This window comes from Haliotis asinina, chromosome 5 (assembly GCF_037392515.1).
Source record: "Haliotis asinina isolate JCU_RB_2024 chromosome 5, JCU_Hal_asi_v2, whole genome shotgun sequence".
Taxonomy (NCBI): Eukaryota; Metazoa; Mollusca; class Gastropoda; order Lepetellida; family Haliotidae; genus Haliotis; species Haliotis asinina.
The window spans coordinates 74898543-74923228 of NC_090284.1; the positions used below are offsets into that span (position 1 = coordinate 74898543).

At 40.4% G+C, this 24686-nt stretch overlaps 1 protein-coding gene across 3 annotated transcripts in view; it reads left to right on the forward strand.

Annotated features, from left to right (window-relative positions):
* The first annotated feature begins 12999 nt into the window (after positions 1-12999).
* The window catches only part of LOC137285277 (proto-oncogene tyrosine-protein kinase receptor Ret-like), an 88261-nt gene continuing 76574 nt past the window's right edge, over positions 13000-24686 (forward strand). For 2 of the 3 annotated variants that reach the window (XM_067817598.1, XM_067817599.1), the window contains exon 1: positions 13559-13704. In XM_067817598.1, the coding sequence (XP_067673699.1) occupies positions 13659-13704 (46 nt within the window). In that variant the 5' untranslated portion in view covers positions 13559-13658. Of the gene's footprint in view, positions 13705-24686 lie in introns of all 3 variants that reach the window. The other variant, XM_067817597.1, reaches the window with a different exon arrangement.

The following is a 24686-nucleotide window of genomic DNA, read 5'->3' on the forward strand; positions in this document are numbered from 1 at the left end:
CTAGCAAACAAACCCGATCTTGTCCTTTTTGATAAAACCAATGAAATTATTTACATCATTGAATGTTCTGTCCCTTTTGAGAGCAACGTGACGGGTAAGATTCAGGAAAAGCATGATGAATATGCGGACCTAGCCCTTGAAATGTCTCGCTTGCATCCCAAGCTAACTGTCATCAGGTTCCCCATTGTTCCAGGTGCCCTTGGTGTGGTACCTCATGAAGATCAGGAGAGTTCCCGCGTTCTCCACCGGGAGAACAGCCCTTTTGACAATCTGGGCAATACAGAAAGCTTCAGAGTTGGGGAGGGTCCCTATTCTCAGGAAAAGTTCTTGGTAGGTTCGACTAAGCAGTGTGTCCTGGAGGAAGTCCCAATTGCTGTCTTGGCTGCGTGTAGATGGGACAAGGGCCCTGAGCTGATGATGACCTTTACCAGCCTGACCGTGCCAGGATCACCTGAACCCGCTCTGCTGCGTCTCCATCTTAATCTGTAAAACATAATAATGTATTGTGTCCATTTATATAGCGCCAAACTCCACACCAGGTATGCTCATAGCGCTAACAGTAATAATGCATTACTGAAGTCCATTTATGTTGAAGGGATGAAGACAGTTTAAGTTCGGGGGGAGGGAGGGAGGGAATTCCATTTGACAGATAGATATAGATCCAAAATGTGATTCTTCATGGAGAGGTCAGATTGCAGTAGAATACCATTATTTCTGACGTAAAGAGAAGGCTGCATGAACATGTTTCCAACTTTCAACTGATCATGTTGTGATTTTGCTAACATGCTACTTGTGTCAACAATCATAACCTCTGCCTTGTGTTCATTTAGTTTTAGTTTGTTATTGAACATCAACGAACCAGTTTGATCAATCACATCTTCAATTCTGGTAAAGTCAGAAATGTTGTCACAGCTCCTGGTATTACCATCACACAGCTGAGTATCGGCGGCATAAAGATGATGGCTAGTAGCCTTCTCACAAAGCGGGTCACCAATTTCTTTGGTATACAAAGAGAACAATACAAAACGGAGAACCGATCCCTCTGGTACACCACAAGAAGGTATAGCATTATGAACAGCAGCAGACTGAGTCCTGTTTGATAGTTATGTGAAGGTAAGTAAACCGAGGAGGGGCAGCATCATTGAAAGGTCACATGCAACCTAAAACACAACTTTGCAGGTTCTGGTACTTTTTACCACAGCAAATCATCAAAAAAGGTAATTCAACCAATGAAGTTGAAGAAAAAACTCGATGAAAAAAATCTGCGAAATCTGAGCTCAAACGATTCAGTAATTTTCCCAAGCGCTGGGGACAAAACTGGTTTCAACAGCTATGCTGCGCTGAGCTCATAACGCATGCGCAGTGAATAGGTTCGTGGAGCTTGAAACAGTACGCCTGCCCGGACTATGAGGTCGTGAGTAGTAGTCTAATCTAGGTTGTCTATATAAACATGTAAATAATCTACTCGTTACATAAAAAACACATGTTGATTGTGATAAGCAGACTCTGTCACAGAGAAAACTCAATGTTTGGTTTACTGACACCGATATGTCTGCCTGCCTGTCTGCTGATGACAATGTGCACTTCAAAACTTCAATCATTGCCCACATGCAATTTGAAATTAATACCTTTTGAAAGTATCGGACTTATAAGCCGTAAACAAAGCGGCTACGCGTATCGGCAGATGAACGAGGGGACAATGAAAAGGGTTCGTCACACTTGAGTGCACACCCACCGGCTCTGACGGGGTTCGTTATCGCTTCTCCATCGTTTCGTTTCATACCTAAGTATAAAATGTTGTACTTTTGATTTGCGATTATACGCTTATATTTGTGTTTATTCGTTAATCGGCAGTGCATTTAATATATATCATGAATATGTGATAACGATGTTTTAATTATGTGAGATTTTTGTCGTATCTGGTGATCGACCGTATCAAAAGCGGCTGATAAATCCAGGAGAACAAGAACGTCTGACTTCTCTCCGTCAGTGCTCCACTGTAAATCATTAACAGCACGGAGAAGGGCGTTTCCGTGCAGGCGGACTGGATAGAGGTAATTTTTATTCAAGTGTTGACTAAATTGCACCTTCACAACTCTTTCAAGTACCTTGGAGAGGGAAGGAAGATTAGACACTGTCATATAGTTACTGAAACAGGTAGAGTCTAAACCATTTTTCAGCATAGGTTCCACAATTCCACAGAGAGATTATTACACCTGTAGTACTTTTGCTCGAGTGTCATGATTTCTGTACGATGCATGTTGTTCATCTACACATCTGTGCAGCAATACACGGCAAGCAAATGTCAGGACCCCCTTCACTTGTTTAATGAAGAAATGAAATGCAGAAATAATGTTGGCTGGGCAAAAGTGGCATGTGCACATGTACACATACATGTGATACATAGGACACATGCTTCACCACATGGTCGATAAACATAGGTGTTTAAACACGTTATACTTGACTTGAGATTGCGTTGGTCAGCAGTTTATGTGCAAGAGAGGAATGGAAATGAGTTAGACAGTGTGGCAATGTCTTTGATATTTTAAGTATACCATATAGTCTCATTGTGTCATATATTATTCAAGATAATGTATATTCTGAAGTCCACTTATCACGTATGCCAGGAGGATTAACCGCGTCCTTGACAACATGTTAAGAGTCTTCCAACTCTGTATTGAAGAGATCTTCACTTTTCAATATTACCAGACTCTTCCTCTTGTATGGCATCAACAAAAAAACAAAGGCTCTCAGTAACACAAAATACGAATCACCGATTTCCGATCGTCGCATACCGGATCGCTAAGCTGGTAGGAGGACAGGAGTTTCCCTGCTCATACAACACCAGTTATTCAGAACGACAGCTGCAGTTACGTTAAAATCACCACGTACTTCTTACTTCAAAGGGACAAACATTTCAAACGAGAAAATGAGAGGAAAGCGGAAACACTCTAGGACGATCGCGGTGAATCGAATTAGTGGAGCTTACATTTTTTATTCCAAACCTTTTACAAAACATATTTCAAAGAATAGTCAGGTATGAGTGTAAATGCAAGATGCCCTTACATACATTTGAAAGTATAAACAGTTTGAAATGAAATTGTTACAACCAGTTTGCAGTGAAAACGTACCGATGAATTTCACTTCACGCTGAAAAGTAAATCGAGTAAAGTGAAATTCAGATTGCGAATCCCCCAAATTTTACCTTAACATTTATATCTCATAATTTTATTCAACTACGAACAAAGGTTGTTTAAGAAACGATCATAGGGGAGTATGCACATGAAATGAAACACCGAGAACATGCACGGTTGGTCTAAATTAACTCTCATCACGTGTCGCACATGCATTTGTTTCACTTTTCCAACTACTGCGCTTAATGCAAACCTATAATAGCGATTTGAATCTATGATCGCTCGTTAAACACCTATATTGTCCTAAGTTGAATAAAATTGTGAAACTTCATTTTTTAATTCGAAAGGTAAAATAGGGGATTCGCAATTTTAATTTCACTTTTTTTGGTTTACCTTTTTGTTTAAAGTGAAATTAATCGGTATGTTTTCACTACAAACAGACTATAGCTAGGGTATCATATCTGGTTTCAATATTTTATCCATGGTGATTCAAACATTAAAACACTTTGTTTTTAATCTAAAGTTGCAACCCTGTTGATGCGACTATGTGTGAACCCTGTTGATGCGACTATGTGTGAACCCTGTTGATGCGACTATGTGTAAAGTTATGCTCTACGGTTTGTGTTCGTGCATTAACAATGATTTTGCCAGCTTGAAACTAGTGCGGAAATACGTTAAAAAGCTGGTTTCCGATTGGCTAATGGTAACTTCTCGTTACTCATCGGTTGGTCAACGTGCACGGAAGGTCGTTACTGCAGGTGCCCGATAATGCAGGGTCAATGGACTTCAGCGAAATTTTACCACTGAAACACTCTATTCAATGAAAGATTATTTAATACTGGTTTGGACCTTTTGTACATGAGACTGATGAAATGAGACAAAAAGAGCAGTGACGATCCAGGTCAGAATTCATCTTCCTCAACCCATTCCTGTCGTAAGACGCCACTAACGATACCGCGTGGTAACGCTCACTGACATGGAGGACACGTATTGTCGTGTGTTATGTATCAATGGACGTCAGTTATTAACAGAGCGCCGTCACTGAAGTGGGTGAGGATTAGTAGAGTGCAGTGCAACATCAGAAATAAACACAAATCAGGTGTATATTTGGAGGTTAACGTCAATAACGCTACGCGGGATTTACTCTCATTCTTACATCTCAGGTCCCACTAAACACAACGAAAAGTCTTGCACGGAAACATGTAGTCCTAATCATCTTTTATAGAAGACAATCTGAACCTTAACAATATTCACCCAATTCATTCTGTACCCGGAAGCAGTTCAAAACCCCAGTGGCTTCACACATTACTGTAGAAGCATTGTCAAAATGGAGAAGTTTCTCTTCATCGTGGCTGATTCCGATGCTGACTGTTTCTCACACTGGTATACTACAGTTGACGTGTTTATTGTGTTGAGAGAAACTATGATGTTCGGTTTCGTGTACCTGTTATTCTGTACTCTCGAGAACTCCAGTATGTGTATGTGGATGCATCTCTGGTCTCCTGAACATATCAGGAAGTCGTATGCTGTGTCAGTATGGAATGTATCACACACGAGTAGATGAGTATTTCCAGTAGGTGGGATTTCCACGCTGTTGACTTATATTACCAGCGAAATGTGTGTGTCTTATAGTCAATGTCAACCAGAACCCTTACGCGTCTGCCGAACAGGAACTTATGTGTTACAAATTGCTTGATCACTGACAGAAAACACTATATGTGTACAGTCTTATCTGGCTTCTGTCATTTATCGAGCGCTCTAGCATAATTCTTTGACACTCCTATCCGCTTAAACTACTGGTGTTATTTTTTCGTCTATGTCATGCCGTGTCTCGCTCAGTTTCCATTATTAATGTACCAACTGCAAATATCAGGATGACATGATTCCATGTGGAGGTGAACGCTTTAACCACCAGCCTACGCCACATCTTGGTTAGGAAGTGTTCAGACAATTATATCATGATATGTAAGCTATGTAGATGCGCGGTCGCCTGAGTGACTCGATAAAAGAAACTTTTGTAATTCGAATCTGGAATTGGTTGAATGTGACCGCACGTCCAGTCATACGCACACTCCCTGACGCAAATGCCATCCGCGCCAAGTCTTCAATAGAAAGGTGAAATAAATCATGTCATTTCACGCACCAACAATTGCCTAAATTACACAGTTACAATGAATATCCTTGTTAGTAAATGTGCTTGTCTGGTGTCGGTGAACAACGCTTTCTTTTTGTTCATCTTGCCTTCTGTTATCTTTCTGTGGTCGCATAGGGGAAGCTCCACCTTCACATGTAGATGCTGCCCTGTGCCACTTGACAGTGGTTGCTGCTGGGTAGGTTAACGGCTGAGAATTGTTTGAAAGGGGATGACGTCACTGCCGGTGCCCATGTAAACGTGGGTCATCTAGCCTGAAAGTCATAATGGCTCCAACCGATAATGAAACAAGAGTCCCTGACGAACAAAACATGACACCGAGTGTGCTAGTCGATTAACAAATCTAACGTCTGGCCAATTCATGATGCAAAGCTGATGTCTCGTATGTCATTCATGATGGCCTGCTGGGACATCCTCTCACTGATGGCATGACGCCACCTTAGTCAGAAGGGCCACATGTTTTTCAAATTATGTATGATGCACATCGATTAGACACGGTGAGCAGACATCGTTGCAAGTCACCGCTGCTTGCTTTTTGAGATTCAATGAAGAGAGTATTGCAGGTATTATGTGATAATGTAATGAGAATATTTGATTCTTGTTCAGCTGGATAAAATATCTAACGTTAGAATTTACACTCTGATCTTTTTAATACCAAACGCCCCTGCATATGAACAGACCAAGTGTTCATTGACCAGATCCATTGATCATAATAACAAGTTACCACATCGTTATCAGCTTTGTTGTGAGAAGTCCATAAACGAGTCAAGCATTTTGTAATCATATGGTACCCATAACATGCATTTCACAGACATAATTATACTGAACAAAACACGAAACCTCGCAGACAGAAAGAATATAGCTTGAAAATGGTAGTACAAGGTAGTCAATATGGACGAGTACTATGGTGGGCAGGTCTAACCTGACACATCCACCCACATCTCCTGTGACGTGATGGACTACACGGGGTGTGCATAACACGCTCGTTTGTGTGAAAATGTGTACAGAATTGCGTGACCACGATTTTGTGTGCCACTAACATGTGGGCAGATTCGATTCGAAAAACTCATTAACTACATTAACAATTCTCGAGAGCTTTACAGTTCTCATGTCAAACCTTACAAATGTTGAACATGAACGTGCGATTGGCATGTTATCATCCAGGGCAGTCTTGTGAGGTTGTGCCATGAGGTGCAGTAAATTCCCAGCCTTGAGGACATCATCCCAGGTGTGATGCCACGTCAAGGTCATGGCCAAAGACATTCAAACTGAGTTACGATAATCGGTTTACGACAGCAATGTCAACCAGTAACACACTGTTTTGGGGTCATGTAACTGCCATGCATACGAAATCGCTTCCTCGCTGTCCTGAATGTCTGATTTTGTTGTGTGGTATATTTTCATGCAGTACGTATTTATAAGTTCCCGGCACCATCTTTTCATGTTTTATTGACTGTGAAGATGTATTATACACAGTATGCCAAATAGGCAAGTTATAAAAAGCACGACAGACACGTTATCCGTACATTTTATTTTTCTCACAACTTAATGCAAGTAATCTTGTGAAGCGGAACTTGATCTGTACGTGGAGTATGCGAGTAAGGATTTATGTAGCTTTTAGCAATGTTCCATCAGTCCAAACCCGGATGTACAGATTCAGAGCATGAGACGATGAGAGTAGAAGCAAATTGTACCTGTTTTCTTTGGCTAGTTCTTACATTCTCCGTGACAGATAGTCCGACTGTTATCTTCTTGTATATGAGGCCAACCTTCAACGATTATATAAAGACAAAGAAGCAATTTGAAGAACAGGATTATTCACAGGTAGAAACGTGCCAGTGTTCATTGTATTCCTCAGCAGAATACACGTGTAAAATTGTTGTATGTTTGGGCTAACATCAGTAGTATGTACGTACAGTAGGTCGGTAAAGCCAACAACACAAAAACGACAGTTTCCTCCAATGTTTTAATAATGGATATGGCACAATACTCAAGTGATACCCGAGGCATGTATGCTAACTAGAGAGGCTTAGACAACATAGCGTGTCAGTGATAAGACATAGACGTTTATTTCGAGCCTTGGAACGTTGTACAATCAATAGTGTATCCTCTACGTGCTTAGGTAACTGCGTGCACACTACGTCGCATCTTCTACCCGTCTCTACTCTGCAGAGGCAACTGTTGTCATGCGTCAATGAACGGGTGGTACAAGTGGCCATATCTGTCGCCCGATAACGTACCACATGTGCTTCAGGGTGTTCAGTCACTGCATTTTCTTATTCTAGAAGGATGTGGCCTAGCGTTGTCATCCGTAAACACAGAAAGAAGATCATTTCAAACTGAAAGGCAACAACTCTATCCAGCAATTCACAACATAACATGTCACATTCCAACGTATTACCACTGAGTCAGGTTGACCGTCATTAGTGATACATCCACATATGGTGTTGGAACCTTCACCAAAGGCAACAGTTGACTGAATGTTTTTGGCTGCAACGCTAGGCCACATCCTTCTAGAATAAGAAATTCCCGGATGCTGCCTCCAAATTCCCAAGCGTCCATCCTTTACATATCGAATGAACTGGATTTCATCAGACCAGTTCATTCTTCACCACGCCCTCAGATTCCAACGTTGCCTCGTAACCACACAGTCCGATGATCGCTCAGTAGACGGCGTTTGATATCCCTTCCAGATGTTTACCTCTCAGGTGACCTGGTAGAGACAAGGGTAAATGATTCATACTGCATCAGATTAGATTCGTTTGTGCTGAAGTTGTGCGAATGGTTTTCGTCGAGTGGGCTATATAGCACGATAGCACCTAGGTCATAACGTGGACGACCCTTCACCACGTTAGACCCCCACAGTATTTCTGTCCCAGCAACGACAACTATGCACTGGGCATTCATTTCCCAAGTAACTGATTTAAAGAGCATACAGGTGTTATGCATACCAATGATTGCCATCTGTGGCTGTCTGATAATCTGGTTCATATTATAGTGGTAGAGAAGATTGAACATTGTGAGCCGTGCAAATGAATACCGACATGTGACACGTGCACAAACTGACCATGAGAAAATACATGGATTTGCGTCTGGACATATGCTACTCAGTGTTTGTTTTCCACCAAGAGCACTTGCAATAATTTCTTAAATTAACATTAGTATCTTAGGTATCATCATACACAATCTGAACTGAACATATATCTGAGGCGTTTAACTTTTTGAAAGGTATAATAGACTGACACCCAGTGTGCAATGTTGCGACCAGCAGAGGCAGTGTGCCCATATTGGACTAAGATGAACGTAGTGGTAGCCATGTTTGAATAAGGAATATAAAGCTGCTGGGGCAGTGACGAGATCAGCTAAGTAATGACACATTATGTTCCAATGTATAGCAACATATTGCAACGTCAGTGCTCTCTCAGTCGGTTTTTAATTGTTCCTTTTTTCATTAGTTCCTAAGATTAAAATGTAATATGTAAAAAACTGTGACGCATACAGATACGTGATATACAGGTATTATATCAATATTTCTATACTAAAATATATACGTCGATAAAAGAGAAATGTGATTTCAGGTATATATAGATAAATTTAATTTTTAAGTCATGTGAGTGCAGTAATGTTTTCCTTCTGGCATAAGACAAATATAATGATCTGTAAAGCGTACATAGTTACAGATAAAAATGGGAGAAGAAATATATTTCACATTAAACTTTGCTTTAATACGTCCATGGTCTTATTCGGGAGTGGGCTTGTGTTTAATCTACAAGGAGAAGTCTGTATATCTTGTATGCCTAAAAATTCAGTTGTGTTACATGTTGTCATGCTTGTCCCCGCATGGTTCACACGATTTGAGAAAGAAAGAAATAGTGTATTTAAATACCGCCATATACAATTGGAATCGACAAAGTGTTCGGAAAAAATCTGAATCTGAAACCAACAAATTTATGCCTCAGAGAACAGCTCAATACAAAATGTCAAAAATAGTATTACTTGTTCCTGTTTATAAGAAGTCACGAGTGGCCTTATGTTCTCTAGGTTTAATCCGATAACTGTTGAACTGTTCATATACTGAAATAATACCAGACACCGCACTGGGAAGATCACTCCATGAAGCAACAGCTCAGTTTCATGTATCTATGTTTCCAAACGAATTTCCAAGATTCAAAATAAGTCGTGAGTGAGTGAGTGGGTGAACTGAACGTTGTTTTCTACTGTATTTCAGGTGCACCGCGATGTGGCAGTTCAATATAGGAGAAAAGCCCAAACTGACGTTCAACTGTTTATTGAAACCCCAAACATGTGAACAGTGTTGTTAAACCAAGAAAAACACTTCGAACTCACAATCATAGGTTCCTAGCGAGCCCAAGAGACACAAATCTGCTCACCGACTTGGACGATATTAGCTAAATGCTATTAGTACGTAACATATGCAAGCATGTTTTTTTCTTCATGCAATTACTACACCGTGGTTTTCGTGCTGAGGCGAAAATAATTTCCTTAATGTCATGTGTGTTATGTAGATTTTAACACTGCATATGATTATGAATATCGGCATTCATCAGAGTATTCTAAATTGAAACACCATTTTAGTATTTCCAACACAGCAGGCTTACACATGAAAGATGTTTGAAACAATATATTCCTAGTCAGTCCTGTTCAAGTTGATTAAGTCGAAATAATCCTCAAATGAAATTTCGGCACTAACCAGTCTGCTTTACAAGAATTGAATTTGTTAAGTCCACCGAGTCAGCTGTCTGTTGGCTTTGTGCCATCAGATCAGATCCTCCTGTTATACAATGGGCATCCTTTTAACCGAACTCTTTGATATCAGAATTGGGCTTCATACATTGTACCAATATGGGAATCAAACCCGCTTTATCAACCACACAAAGTATAAAAGTTACGCTTTTAGTTACACTCAAGAATTGCCATGTTAGATGACGTAATACTTCACACATTGAGCTTCACCACGTTCACGTATTGCTGAAATATGTTTTAAAATGGTCTTTTTTACCATTCCGACTATATCATGGACATGTGTTTATGGGTCAGGTGAGTGCATCATGTCCCGAAAGTGGCTGTCACAAACAGATGCAAGAACAAACCAAGTGTCCACCAGAAATGTACCGTGATATTAATGTTTTCCTGAATGGTCAGTGAGTGAGTGTAGTTACGTGTATACTGAGTGTTGTTACAACTAGACACAATATTCATACTCATAGACAGAATGTTTTACCACCAGATGGAGTGTTGTTATTTTCAGGTGACCTCGAGTGTGACCTACACCGTATCGTTGTCGTCAGCTCATTATGTGGGCTGCAAGCGGCTTGTTTTGGTATTAACGAATCACATCTGGTTTCTTCACCCCATGGCGAGATTATCGAGGTCACGGAAGTAGTTCTAATTCCAGCCACGTTCCTTATCAAATTGTTACTCCAGACAGAAATGTTATTTACCTCGGTTTTGAAAATTACAGGATGCAGTATACAGTGTGACATGTCACAGAGGCATGTCATGCCCATCAGAGGTAAACTTAACCCTTTCTTTTATCAGTTTCTTTTTCAATATCTGCAACTGTGGTACATTTAACCAAACACGTTCCATTTAGCACTAATTAGCAAGGTTTTGATCACCAAATTTCCAGTGATTCTGTGAATAGTTTGACATAAAATACCCCTGATCGTGGGGTTCGCCTGTGGTAAATATCTAATACCTATATCACGTTGAGCTTTTCTTATTATGCGAAGCTGAGACGTATTGAAGCATCGTATAACGCGGTGTTGTGTCATGTTCACTGATTGCAATGATTATAGGGCATGGTTCTGATGCATAAATGGTTAAACCTTACCAGTAGAACACCCATAGTTCAGGGCTTTGCAGGAACACAGAACATTCCATTGGGCTGCAAAGACGAAATAGCAGCCATAATATATCTATGATTTATCTAGATTTATCTGCAGCATTCGACACAACTGACCATGAAATTCTTCTTGAGCATTTGCTGAAAGAATGTGGTTTGATCATTGCAGTTCCTGACAGGCTAAGATTCACATTAGAACGAACTTCTTCATCATCCAGTCACAGCCTACCCTATGGAGATCCCCAGGTATCGGTTCTTGAAACGTTCTTTTCTCCCTGTGTTCTCAACCACTATGGAAACTGATGTCTGCTTACCAAGTACCGCATCATTTCTATGCGGACAACAGCCAACTTTTTGACAGTTTTAAGTCTTGACAACAAAGTCAGCTAGTGTTCAAGTCCTGGGTGTCTGCTAATAAACTGAAACTTAACGACGATAAAACAGAAACAACTGTCATCTCCTCAACCTCGAAACATCGATAACATATATTTCCTCTGGGCGATATTCTATTCCCTTTTCTCCTCTTGCGAAAATCCTTGGCGTTCCCTTTGACTCAAATCTCATCATGGACAAACAAATACATTATCTAGTCAAGAACTGCCACTACCATCTGAAGAACATCTTTAGCATCCGTAAAGTCAACGAAGCCAATTCCACCCTTGTCTGGATTATTGTAACCGTTTTTTCTTTTGGTCATCTCTTCGTCCCAACTCTTCTTCGTCTTCAGAAAATCCAGAACAAAGCTGAACGCATCATTACTCTCACCAGTCCTCCCTGTCACATCTCTCCCATTCTGAACTCTCTACATCGGTTCCATATTCGTGAACAGATTGACTTCAAGATTCAATCTTTCTACAACTCAGGACCTTCCTTCTTTCAAGACCTACTGACACATTACTATCCAGGAAGAACTGTACGCTCCACACAACAACTGTCAACTTTTTCGTATGCAGCAGCTGCTCTGTGGAACTCTCATTTCCTTCCCTAAGCACATTCAAAACACTCAAGTGTCATCTAATTCTCCTCTACAAGTGACCGTTAATCGTCTGTACCTGTCAGCTGTATATAGTTTTAACATGAGCTCAGGAAGAGTTTTGGGCATGTCCTTGTAACGGGGAAATGCGCTATGCTAATAGCTTATTTTTATGTACTATCATTTGTCACCCCATATGTCTATATCACTCCACACCATACACCACATGTCTATACCCTTCCACACTTTACGTCACCTATCAATTACAGGGCCGGCACTATAATGCTGTCTTTTCGTAGCTTTGACACACTGTTCATGATTGACTTGTTCACCCTAAATGAAACTAAAACATCATGGTATTGCCTAAATATTTGGTGTCCATGACTGTTCACGTGAATATATCAGGTAGGTCATTACGTTTAAGTTATATCATACCGGTCGTATAGATTTACAATATTCCGCCCGCCTTGAACCGTTGAAGTATTTTGCATGGACACTGTTAATAGGAACAATCCTTCTAAACGACACTATAACCGGCATCTGTGCTATTCCTGCTAATTGATTCTGTTCCATGATAACCACACATACACGAGGAAGTGCTGATGCCACGTAATTCTCCACCATCTGTTTGGGGCAATTATTGCAGTCTGAGAGCACTTCAATTCACTGCTACCACAGAAACAATCACAGCTCCATGTGCCTTGCAAAATCTATATAGAGCTGGTTTCTCGTTGATAAAAGAGAATAATTAAGACCGTACAGGCACCAATGATCTACTGCCATTAACGAAGTAGGCTCAGTGGTTTAATTCAAGAGGGTAACATACAGTTCTCCTGTCGCTACGGTTTCACTTGGCTCGGGCAATACTTCCCGGATATTAGCGGAGCCATTTACAACACAGACTACAAATACCGGCCGCTAAGCCGAGTCTGGCACTGGCCCGATATCAGATCAATAGATTCTCTTAGCTTCTCGTAGTGAGCAGGTTTATCACTGAAAGTTCCCTACCACATGAGATGAAAGTTGCTAAGTCGGTGGCCTGTCATCTAGTGTCTTTGAAACATATGTTTTTCCACGTCAGAGAAACGTGAGTATTTGAATAATTCCTAGGAAGAGGAATTTACTTCAGTTGTTGAACCACCGGGATCAGAATTAATATTCGATCGGCATTTAACCTTCCAAAACGCATTTGAAGAGTGGAATGATGCAAAGCACTTGTAAGTGGAGCGTTGAATAAATAACCTATGTTCGGATCCCACCTCTGTAATGCCAGGACATGTTGCCTCTGACAACACAACCAGTTGCGAATGATGTGGCGTTGCCGGCCTCAGATGATTAAATCTCCTCATCAGGGCTGAAGAGCACTGCTGCCATACAAACAGCATAACGGAGGGCGAACTTAAACAGACGCTAACACGGAACACGACGGCAGGTTAAGTGGTGTCTTGACAGTGATCTAAGCGAGGAAATCATGCCATAGGTCAGTCTGTGATTGGAGCAGGTGTCAGTCTGTTCCGTCCGCTTGTCCTCACCATGTACCGTCTTTGGAGTTACCTCTTCATAACTTTCCTGTGTGAAGGTAAGCTTCAGTAAACTTCTATCTACACTATCTACACTCCTGCGACCGACGTGATACTTCTTGTCTAATGACTTGTAGAATGGCGATTTTCACACTCTTTGTCATGTATACCTTTTTGGCGGTTCTTAGCGGTGTTTGGCGTACTCTGGTTACTTATAAGGACGGTTTACATCATTAGAGTTCGAAGTTGAAAAGAGAAACACTAAAACCTCAAAAGTATGAATGTAAGCATAAAAATGCGTATTCCCTGTCTCTGTAAATGACTAGAGGTATATATCCTGATTCTGAAGTCATATTTCTAAGTTGTCGTTAACCAGTAATACAACAGGTGTTAATCTTGCCTGTGCTGGTGTACACGCTCTCTATCGTCTATATCGGGTGCCATGTCCATACGTTTTTATACTTTGTTTCCAAGTATGTGGGGTACATATGTTTTAAAGCGTTCGCTCGTAATGCGAACATCCTGCTTGATCCTCATATAGCTGAAATGTGTGTTGTTTTAATAACCGGTGTCAAACAGTAGTAATGATAATGATAACAATACCAACAATAGATTTGCATCGTGTATGATGATTACTATTACCACGAATAACCCAAGCTGCCTTTGAAGCGCTAGAAAGTTATAGTCACATGACATCCCACCGGGTATCCATTTTCTGCTGGGTGAACAGATGCAACTTTGAGCAGACTCACTACCCTAAAGTAAGACCACGTATATCACCTGTTCATCAGTGTGGGACTGGACTGAAGTCTTAGAAGTCAAGCTGCCAAACACAATCATCCATCCAAGAACATACCGCGCTCAACTGATTTTTGACCTGAGCTAGCTCTATGCACAAGACCACACAGCACCACACACTACACAATGTCTTCGTATTTATGCGTTCCAATCTACGAAAGACGAACAGCAAATGAATGGTGTATACATATACTGATTCTCTGTTATATATAAACTCATGGGCAAAAGAAACTTATCACCCGACATTATTTGTGTTAAAAACGACAAAAACAAAAAAATGTCAGAAAGAATGTTTATATAAGAAAGATAAGCCATTTACACAGCAAAAACTGTATTTGTTGATGCCCTGTCAATGTTCATGCATGCAGGAAGTGAGGTAGATGACACATGGGGTGGACGTGAAAGTTTACACAGAGGATTGCATTCACAGAGTGTGTGGAAAACTGAATCTTGGAAGTGTCTGAGCACTCAGTACCTAGTGTGTCCACCCCTTGAATCAATGCACGCTAGTACACGTCTCCGCATTGATGTCGTCAAACGCCTGATGACGTCAGGAGGAATCCTCTGCCACAGTTCCAAGAGAACTTGCTCCAATTGTTGGCGATTTGCTGGTGGTTGCTGTCGTTGTCTTAGCTGTCTGTCGAGATGATCCCAGAGGTGTTCAATGGGATTCATGTCTGGGGAACGTGCTGGCCAGGGCAAAACGTTGATGTTGGCGTTGTTGAGGTAATCTTCAACGATTCTGGCAGTATGCGGACGTGCATTGTCCTGTTGCAAAAGAACACCTCTTGGCTGTTGACGCACAAAGGGCAAAACAACTGGCCTCAAGACTTCGTCCCTATACCTTTGGGCTGTCAGATTTCCATGCAGGATGACAAGCTGTGTCCTCTGATCAGCACAAATCCCACCCCACACCATGATACCACCTCCTCCAAATGGGTGCACCTCTTGAATGCAGTTCCTCGCCAATCGCTCACCTCTACGTCGGTATACACGGGCTCGGCCATCATTTCTGTACAAGTTGAAACGACTTTCATCAGTGAAGAGCACTCTCTGCCAGTCACGTCGCTGCCACCGACGTACTGTTCGTGCCCACTGCAGCCGACGTTGACAATGTTGGCGGGTCAAGGGCATTCCACGGAATGGACGGCGAGCTCTGATACCAGCAGCACGGAGACGTCTTAGTACGGTTCGTCTGCTGATGCGGTGTCCCAAGGCTGTGGTCGCCGTTGACGTCGCTGTGACGAATCTGTTCCGTAGGTGTATCGTACGGATATGGCGGTCTTCGGCGGGCGTCGTAACCCTTGGTCTACCTGATCTTGGACGGTCAGTGGTCTGACCTGTCTGCTGAAAACGTCTCAGGAGGTTGCTGATTGTTGCCTGGCTGCAGTGGAATGTTCTGGCAATCTGACGTTGTGACGCCCCCATATGGGCCATACCGATGGCCCTATTGCGTTGCTCCGATGACAGTCGTGGCATAACTTTGATATGCTTTTTGATAATGCATGATTGCACTGTCGAACAGCTGTATTTATGCAACCAATGTGCACGAGAACTTTTGGTTACACTCAAAAAACCTTTTTCACTGTTTTTCGTGCTTTCACGAAAATCACAATATCTCGGGTTTTTTGCTTGCTACTCAGCTTAAAAATGTGTTTTAGCGAATGTTTTCTCAGTATGTTTTACCTAGTTCAGTTTTGTTTAGAAGCGTAAATGGAAATTTTAAAGTGATAAGTTTCTTTTGCCCATGAGTTTATAATAAGGTCAGTGTCAATTAATAGTTTCACATATATTCCAACAGTATCAATGATCTAAAGACTTGCTATTACACTGTGAAAGCACACATACGGACTGAAGGTTCACATTCGCAACATCAGTTGCCCGGATCCCGGGTTAAAGCATATCCTGCAAAAACTAATTCCAAGTAGGCTGAAATGTGGGGGATGTTTTACACAAAGAAAAATGCCAATAATCGTCGCGGGCATCTCCGATGTCTGTACAACTCCCGTAACAGCGTTGCAACCTATAGTTATCAGCTACCGCACTTTATTCCAACATGTCAAGCACCCAACGTTCAGAGCCCTGTAAGGTCCTTCTACCCCTTGTCCGAGATGCCCAATTAATCCGCCAGATGCCCCGAAAATTGCTGTTTTAGCACCTGGACATTAACTGTTGTCGCACCCACACCTAAAATATAGTGAACATTTCTTAAAAACCCATAAATATATATTTATATTGACACCAAGAGCTTCAGGACATTTTTTTGTACAAAGTTTTCATTTGTATAGTATGTACACATGGGGAACTCAATCGGATATTATCAGAGTCAGATGTAGTCCTGCATCACGAGAAGTTCAGTAACCGAAGCATAGTGCGTGTGGTTCTCACAAAAGCGATTTGGGGGAGTTCACTCTCCTTGCAGCGCCTGGCCAAGTTCATAGAATGGAGTTTCACTCCTATGACGATGACCACACACATTCATCTGTTGTAACAATCTGGATTGATATCAGAAGCGTGGAGGAGGATTGGTGGGTGAGACAATCTGTAGATGCTATGTTGATTTAGGTCAGCACTGGGGTTCGTGTGCATTTGTGTTGTCTTCCTAAAAGACAGTAAATGGTGCCCGAATGTTTTGTCACTAGTCACCCATCATGACTTGGGGCCATGGGGTCTCAGATAAACACTGGCTTGACATTCATTTCAGTAATCATCATGCCGCGATTACCAAGGCCACGTCTGTTAAACATATGGCGATTAATAACGGACAGTACATAAGGTGGCTGTTGAGCATGGGGGTGAACAACATCTTGACGAAACGCCTGACAAGTTACTCGTATTCCAGTGGCCTCGTGGAAATCTGTAGCAGTCTGATTCACTGTGTTAGCTCGATTTCGTACAGCTTGATTTTGGATCAACTGATCGTGTTTTTTAGTTATTGGTCTGGTTTGCGTTGTACGGGGTTTCTGTTTTGCGTTGTACGAGGTTTATATCTGTGTGATACTACAGGCAGAGAAGCACCGTCGGTATTGGCCTCTGTACGCTAGTTATTGCAAGTTGCCAGCATGGCCACATCCCATGGACGGTATGCAGACTCCGCATCACTAGTTCACACACCGTGCAATGACATCGAGTAAATGATAACGGAATAATAAGCAGTAATCAATAAGATTGACAGAATTAGTCCACAGAGATTTATCGACCTTCCTTGGAAGTGTCAAAATTACGAATGACACTCTACTCCGTGGGGCACGTGCAAACTGTTTCATGTATTTAGTTATCATGTTTTACAGAGAAAAACGTATTTCCGTGTGGCTGTGCCATTCGGAAGTGCACAGAGTCAGTTTGTCTACGGTCGGTTGTTTCGGAAGTGCACAGAATCGGTTTGTCGTCTTTCCAGTTTCCCCTTACAGTCACTGTGGGTTAAACACCTGCTTTGTTCCCGATTTTACCATTTTCGTTCAATTAGCAAGACGTATGTGTGGACCAAGTTGATGATAAAACTCATAGACGCCTGTGAAACAGCAGCATCTGGGAATTTGGGGAACTATTTTCCATACCCATCTTGGGACGCTGACCAATTCAGTAGAGCTGGTAACGGATCCGTCGTCAATCCATTCTCTATAATGCTGTCCACTGAATCCCACCGTGGCCGTTTTGTTAAACTGTGATAATCTTAGACGATTGCTGCGAGGAAAGGAGGACGTTACGTAGTCATCTGATAAAGTACAGTAAACATTGACCAATAATCCGGAGAAGAAGAAACTACCTTTCAAGCAAAGACCGTGCAGTACTCATAAAATTACAATTTTAAATTAAAATTAAAATTTAGAAAACAACACGTTTTCTGTTCCCTTTGCTGATACCTAGTCTTCTCAATGATTTTCATAACGCAATGCCAATGCTGCTTTTGCTCATGGATCAGTGGTGTTGGGCGGCGAGGAAATGAGTGCTTCCAAGTTTCATAGCAAATTGAAACAGGTTAAATTTGTTTCAAACAAAAGCTGAGCGTTCACTCAGTGCAGAGCTTTGAGAAGAGTAACCCTGTTAGCGGCACCTTTCTTGGTAGAGTCTACACTTTCGTAAACTTGTTGTCGTTATTTGTCCTCATGAGAGGGTAAAGTCAAATTTAATCTTCCTCTTATTTAGTTGTAGTATTATTTAATTTGTTTATTTTATTTGTGGCTAAGCTTGCCTACGGTCGTCAGCAGTTGATGGGATAGTGTACAGCGAACTAGGGCTCATGCAGGTAGCAAAGGTACTGTAAGTCCCGATGGCCCCTAGTATTGTGATCTCCCTTCAGTTGTTGGTGATCAACAGCCCATTTTCACAGGATATTATCGGACATTGTTGTATACGTTCAAATATATATGCTAGGAAGTTTTAACTTAGTGATACTCTAGTTATGTTCCAGTCCGTCGATGACTGGTTCTTTACTACTTGTATTAACTGTGTATCTACAACATTTCTCATCACTATATGACTGCAAAATTGCCGATGTGACGCTAAATTCTAACTCACTCACTAAAATTGTTGCCACATGGAGAAAATGTCCACGTCATTCAACATGTTCATTTAATCGTAGAACATGTGTGTGCTTTAATGTCCGGTTTAACCTTGTCAGCATGCGAGAGTGACTGAAGGGCTGGACCTGTCGGGGAACCATACCAATGCCATGGTGATCGATTCAAGAGTGTTTACTGTTATTTACTGTTACCGGTAATTTTGATATAGACAGTAAAAATGAGTTACATGAAAATTCATTTGATGCACAAATGATAAGCAGACGCGTAGAACGTCACATATTTGCTGACGACACCTCAGATTACGTAATTGTAGATGATCACGATATTTCCGCATCCTGTCTCAATGATGTTTTAAACCGTTTATCTAGCTGGGCAGACAAGTGGCAAGTTAACGCCAACCCCGATAAAACCGAAACAATAAGTGCCTCTCGTAAACATAAAATGATAAGATTCCCACGTTGAACATGAAACAAACCTTGATAAAAAGAAGTCGAAGGTCATAAACACCAACGCCTAACTCAACACAGTGATTGCTCATGGAAAAGTCATAATATAGATATTGTAAAGAGAAAGAGAGTTATACCTATGACAAACTGTCTCAGAAGATTTGATTATCGCGTCTCCATAAAATAACGCTGGAAACCATGTACAAATCATTTGTGGTGCCGATATTTGACTATTGATGCCATATCAGTGGTAATTGTACGATTGATCAATCTCATATTCTTGAAAGGTGACATATAGGTGATCTTCGTACAACATGCTGTCCAGTTCGTGGAACTAGTAATGATAAATACAACAATCGGAAGTTCTGTATCGAAAAGAGTTTAACCATTTATGGAACAGAGGCGCGACATTAAACTGATACTTGTTAAATCTGCCTATAAACAATAAATTGTAAGAATAAAATGTATGAAAAATCGTCCCTACCACATAGGGAATTTGGAATTCATTATCTGATAACTTCGTGCTCGCTAACTCAGTCGGCGAATTCACATCTCTGCTTAATATGATGAGTCAAATAATTATCTTGATGTGAATTATGACAGTCGATTCTGTCAGACTAGACACTCTGTACTGATCTGGACGCGGATAAAGTAAAAAGACATTTCTAAACCACCCTGAATGTGCTTATGAATGCCACAATGATGATATTGTTCATTATATGTAAGTTATACAGTTATACACTGTTGCTTGAATTAATAACTATTTATGACCACAGCTTACAAGGTTTGCTTGTTTACCAAAGTAGATTCTATGAAAATAGAAAAGCTGCTTTTGATATATAGCCCGTATGCATAGTATGTATTTAGTCTTATTGTGCATGCCAGTTTAAAATGTTACACAAGAGTAGGTGACCAGCATTTTTGCCTGCCTTCGACTGGTTTGTATGCATTCTAAATGCAGTATGAATGCACTACTTGTCCCCGTCACGACGTGGCTGAAATAACAATGCTGATGTGACTTTTATGTTGAAATCACCCGCTATATATCAACAGTGTATGTGTACATTACCAGTGACTAGGATATGACGTTAACAATCAATGTATTAGACGGATGCCAACTGATTGATTCATGACTTTGTGAAGTGTTAATAACGTCCTGTAGTGTTTCGATTCGCCCACTGCCTGTCCAATAATACGTCGACAACCTGAACACAACATTTACCGAAACTGCGCCTGACGAAAACAACAGCTGCTGTGATCCATGCAGCCTAAGTGTCTGTCTCGAATGCACGTAAAAGGTGTCACAGGAATATTGACTGTGTGCATGTAAGCTGAACAGTCGTTACACAGTTCATGATATTAGGCAGAAGCATGATAAAGAAAAAGCGTTTTGGCGCAGTATCTGGTTGGTTTACAGGAATATTGTTTCAATTGTTGTAATTTACACCAGCGACATTACTTCTGACACTTAAATTACTATCGAATAAGCATTATTAACACGTGTCTACTCACAAGCTGATAACACACGTCCACTCACGCAATGATAAGACACAAACACATGTCCATTCAAACAATGGTAACACACCAATACATGTCTACTATGCAAATACATGTCTACTGACACTGTTATAACACAATAACACATGTCTACTCACGCAGTTATAACACAATAACACATGTCTACTCACACAGTTATAATACAATAACACATGTCTACTCACGCAGTTATAACACAATAACACATGTCTACGCACATGGTTATAACACAATAACACATGTCTACGCACATGTTATAACACACAAATACATGACTACTATACAAACACATGTCTACTCACACAGTTATAACACACAAAATCATGTCTGCTCACAGTTACAACACACAAACACATGTCTACTCACACAGTTATAACACAAGAACACATGTCTACTCACACAGTTATAACACAATGACAAATGTCTACTCACACAGTTATAGCATAATAACACATGTCTACGCACACATTTATAACACAATAACACATGTCTACTCACACAATTATAACACAATATCACATGTCTACTCACACAGTTATAACACAATAACACATGTCTACACACAGTTATAGCACAATAACACATGTCTACGCACATGGTTATAACACACAAATACATGTCTACTATACAAACAAATGTCTACTCACACAGTTATAACACACAAAATCATGTCTGCTCACAGTTACAACACACAAACACATGTCTACTCACACAGTTATAACACAATGACACATGTCTACTATGCAAACACAGTTCTACTCACGCAGTTATAACACACAAACACGTATTTACTCACACAGTTATAACACAGAAAAGCTAAGCGCGCATATGATTCGAAACCTGATGATATCATTAACACCGAGGAAGGAACTAATGGTGGCGGTTAGTCATGAAAAGTAGAAATTCAGGTCAACAGTTCCAGCCATCACTGGTAACAGTACTGTTGTAGAAGATGCAGATGCACTGCTAATACTTTTTGTGAAAGTGGACGATCCTTAAATCGACTCACCCCCTTCCCATTACAGCAAAAGCAAATAAGACATATTTTCCCTGACGGAGTTTAGACACAAAAAGTCCTGAAAATATCAGCAATAAATCATAAAAGGTTTTAGCTCGGCTTCTTCATAGACCCAATACGAAGGTATTTAATTTATCCCTAAAACATTCTCATATCCCTGTTATGTCATGGGGACCACTATTATTTTTCGACACTATGAACTACTTAACAAATGGGACAGTAAGTACCTTTAAGCTCTTCACTGATGATACTTCCCTATACTTAGTAATTGAAGATCCGTTACAGACTCAGATGTTGCTTAACAATGACCTAAACGTATTTCAGACTGGGCTACCAGTCACTTAATAATATTGCGAATTGTGAAGTTTGCGAACATAAACACCTTGGTCACATTTTACAAGATGGTGAAAAAGGCAGAAACATACTGATTCTTTATTAGCAAAAACACGTTCACTTATAAACTGTCTGAGAAGTCTCAACAGAATGTCTCTTGAAACTATTAAATCTGTCCACGCCTTTAGTACCAGTTTAAAACGCTATAAGAACTTTTAGTGTTTTAGATGTGTTTTGGTTGTATGTTATATTCACGTATGTTGTGTGTTTATTGTTATTATATCGTGTATCTTTGAAATCCTACTATGTCTAAGTCGCATAATGTTTGATTTCTTTCTGGAAAGGCATTTATATAAGCGGATTGCTTGTTTGCCGATCCAGTTCTGTACAATGTTGCAGAAATAAATATGTTTAAACCATTTGAAACTATGTATAAATCATTTATTTTTCCCATTTTTTGAGTGTTGTGACACCATGTGGGATCATTGTATTAAGGAGCAGGGTTATCTGATACAGAAGCTACACTCAGATTCCCTCGAGATTATTACAGGTGCAGTGAAAGGAACACGTCACGAAAAAACGTTGTACTGAGACAGGATATGGTTCCTTAGTCGAAATGCGCCACTATCATAAGTTATGTGTGCTCTACAAAATGGTAAATAGGTTAACCCCACAATATCTCTCAGTATGGATACAACCAAATGTTTATGATCAAAGCCGGTATAATTTGAAAATCTCCACTGTAATGCAGAGCGTGTATTGATAATTCTTTCTTTCATCTACTGTTACGGCATGGGATTTGCTAGACTTCAATATTTGAAATTTTGAGTCATTATCTACAATGTATATCTTGTGACCAGACATTATCCTCGACACTTAAGAATTACTAGTATATATATCGTATGGTCTCAGGTGAGATCATATAGTGACAACAAACAAACAGTTGTGTACTTATATAGTAACAACGCACACATGAATAATGACACGGAAATGCTGCACAAACACATGTCTACTCACACACAGATACCACACAAACAGCACGTGTCTACTCATATGGTGACACACAACACACAAACACATGTCTACTCACACACAGATACCACACAAACAGCACGTGTCTACTCATATGGTGACACACAACACACAAACATGCGTCTACTCACACAGAGACAACACACAAGTATGTATCACATCACATTGTGATTCCAAACAAACGTTTATTTACTCACACAGCGATACCATGCAAACACCTGTCTTATCACACGTAACACATACACAACACTCTGATACCACACATTAAGCCCGTAGTTGTCATGCAAACACTGATATTCAGGGATCCACACAATTCAAGCTTTGTTTGGCTCACGCAATCAAAGTAGAGATGATTGTCATATAACATAAAGCACAACTAAACTCTTTTAATTCAGATCCTGTTTTGAAATGTTTAACTCTAATTAGTTCCTTAACAATGAATAAAGGATATCACAAAATTATGATAAATATAGCACCACCCAAGTCGATCTCACGTTTAATATGATCGACGAATCTGTTTCCATAACATTGCACAAAGAAACGGAGATGGAATTATCTTCGCTACATGCACAGATGAAAAATTATGCAAATATTGTCAGCCTATTATCTTTCATTATCATGGCATAGAAAACGTGCTGCGATATTTTTTACAAGTAGTAACTGTTATAGTAATTACGGAGTACTGAGGTAAGGGTTTATCTAAATGTACTGTCAATCGCGATTGTGGCTGCTGACAGACTCATTGCTTTCAGGCAGACACGCGTTAACGGTACCGATGCATAGTCACTTTAATGCTGGCTCCACTGTATTACTGGTCTGTAATTGCAGGATGCACGTCAAGCAACCTTAACCCACTAAATTGTTGGTTAGCGGCTTCCACTTCAGTTAAAACATGTATCGCCCGAAACTCTTCATTGCAATGTTATTTCAGTGCTACTCTGTGCAACACATTTTTTGTTGAATATTTTCATGGACGGAGACCAGAAATGTGTTATGCAACTGTTGTTGTTTCAGGATATTACGCCATTCTGTGTTGATACCCTTAAAGTTTTAATATTTCAAGTATTTCACAAAACTCATATTTCACACGTACTTCGAATAATTCTTTTCCAAAATCTCTAATAATTAAAAGGAAACATTTTCTGTTGCTCAGTAAATGGACAGTCTTTTGAATCAGCACCAATATTCTTATATCAAAGGTAGTGATTAGTGTTTGTATTTACAAAGAATGCTAAAAACAATATTGAAAACAGTACCATCTACTGAGATGAAAAGAGGTATCCCGTTGAGAGTACATGTTTCAGTTGGCGAGCTTAATTTAACGCCTCTTTCAACATTATATGAGTTGTATTGTG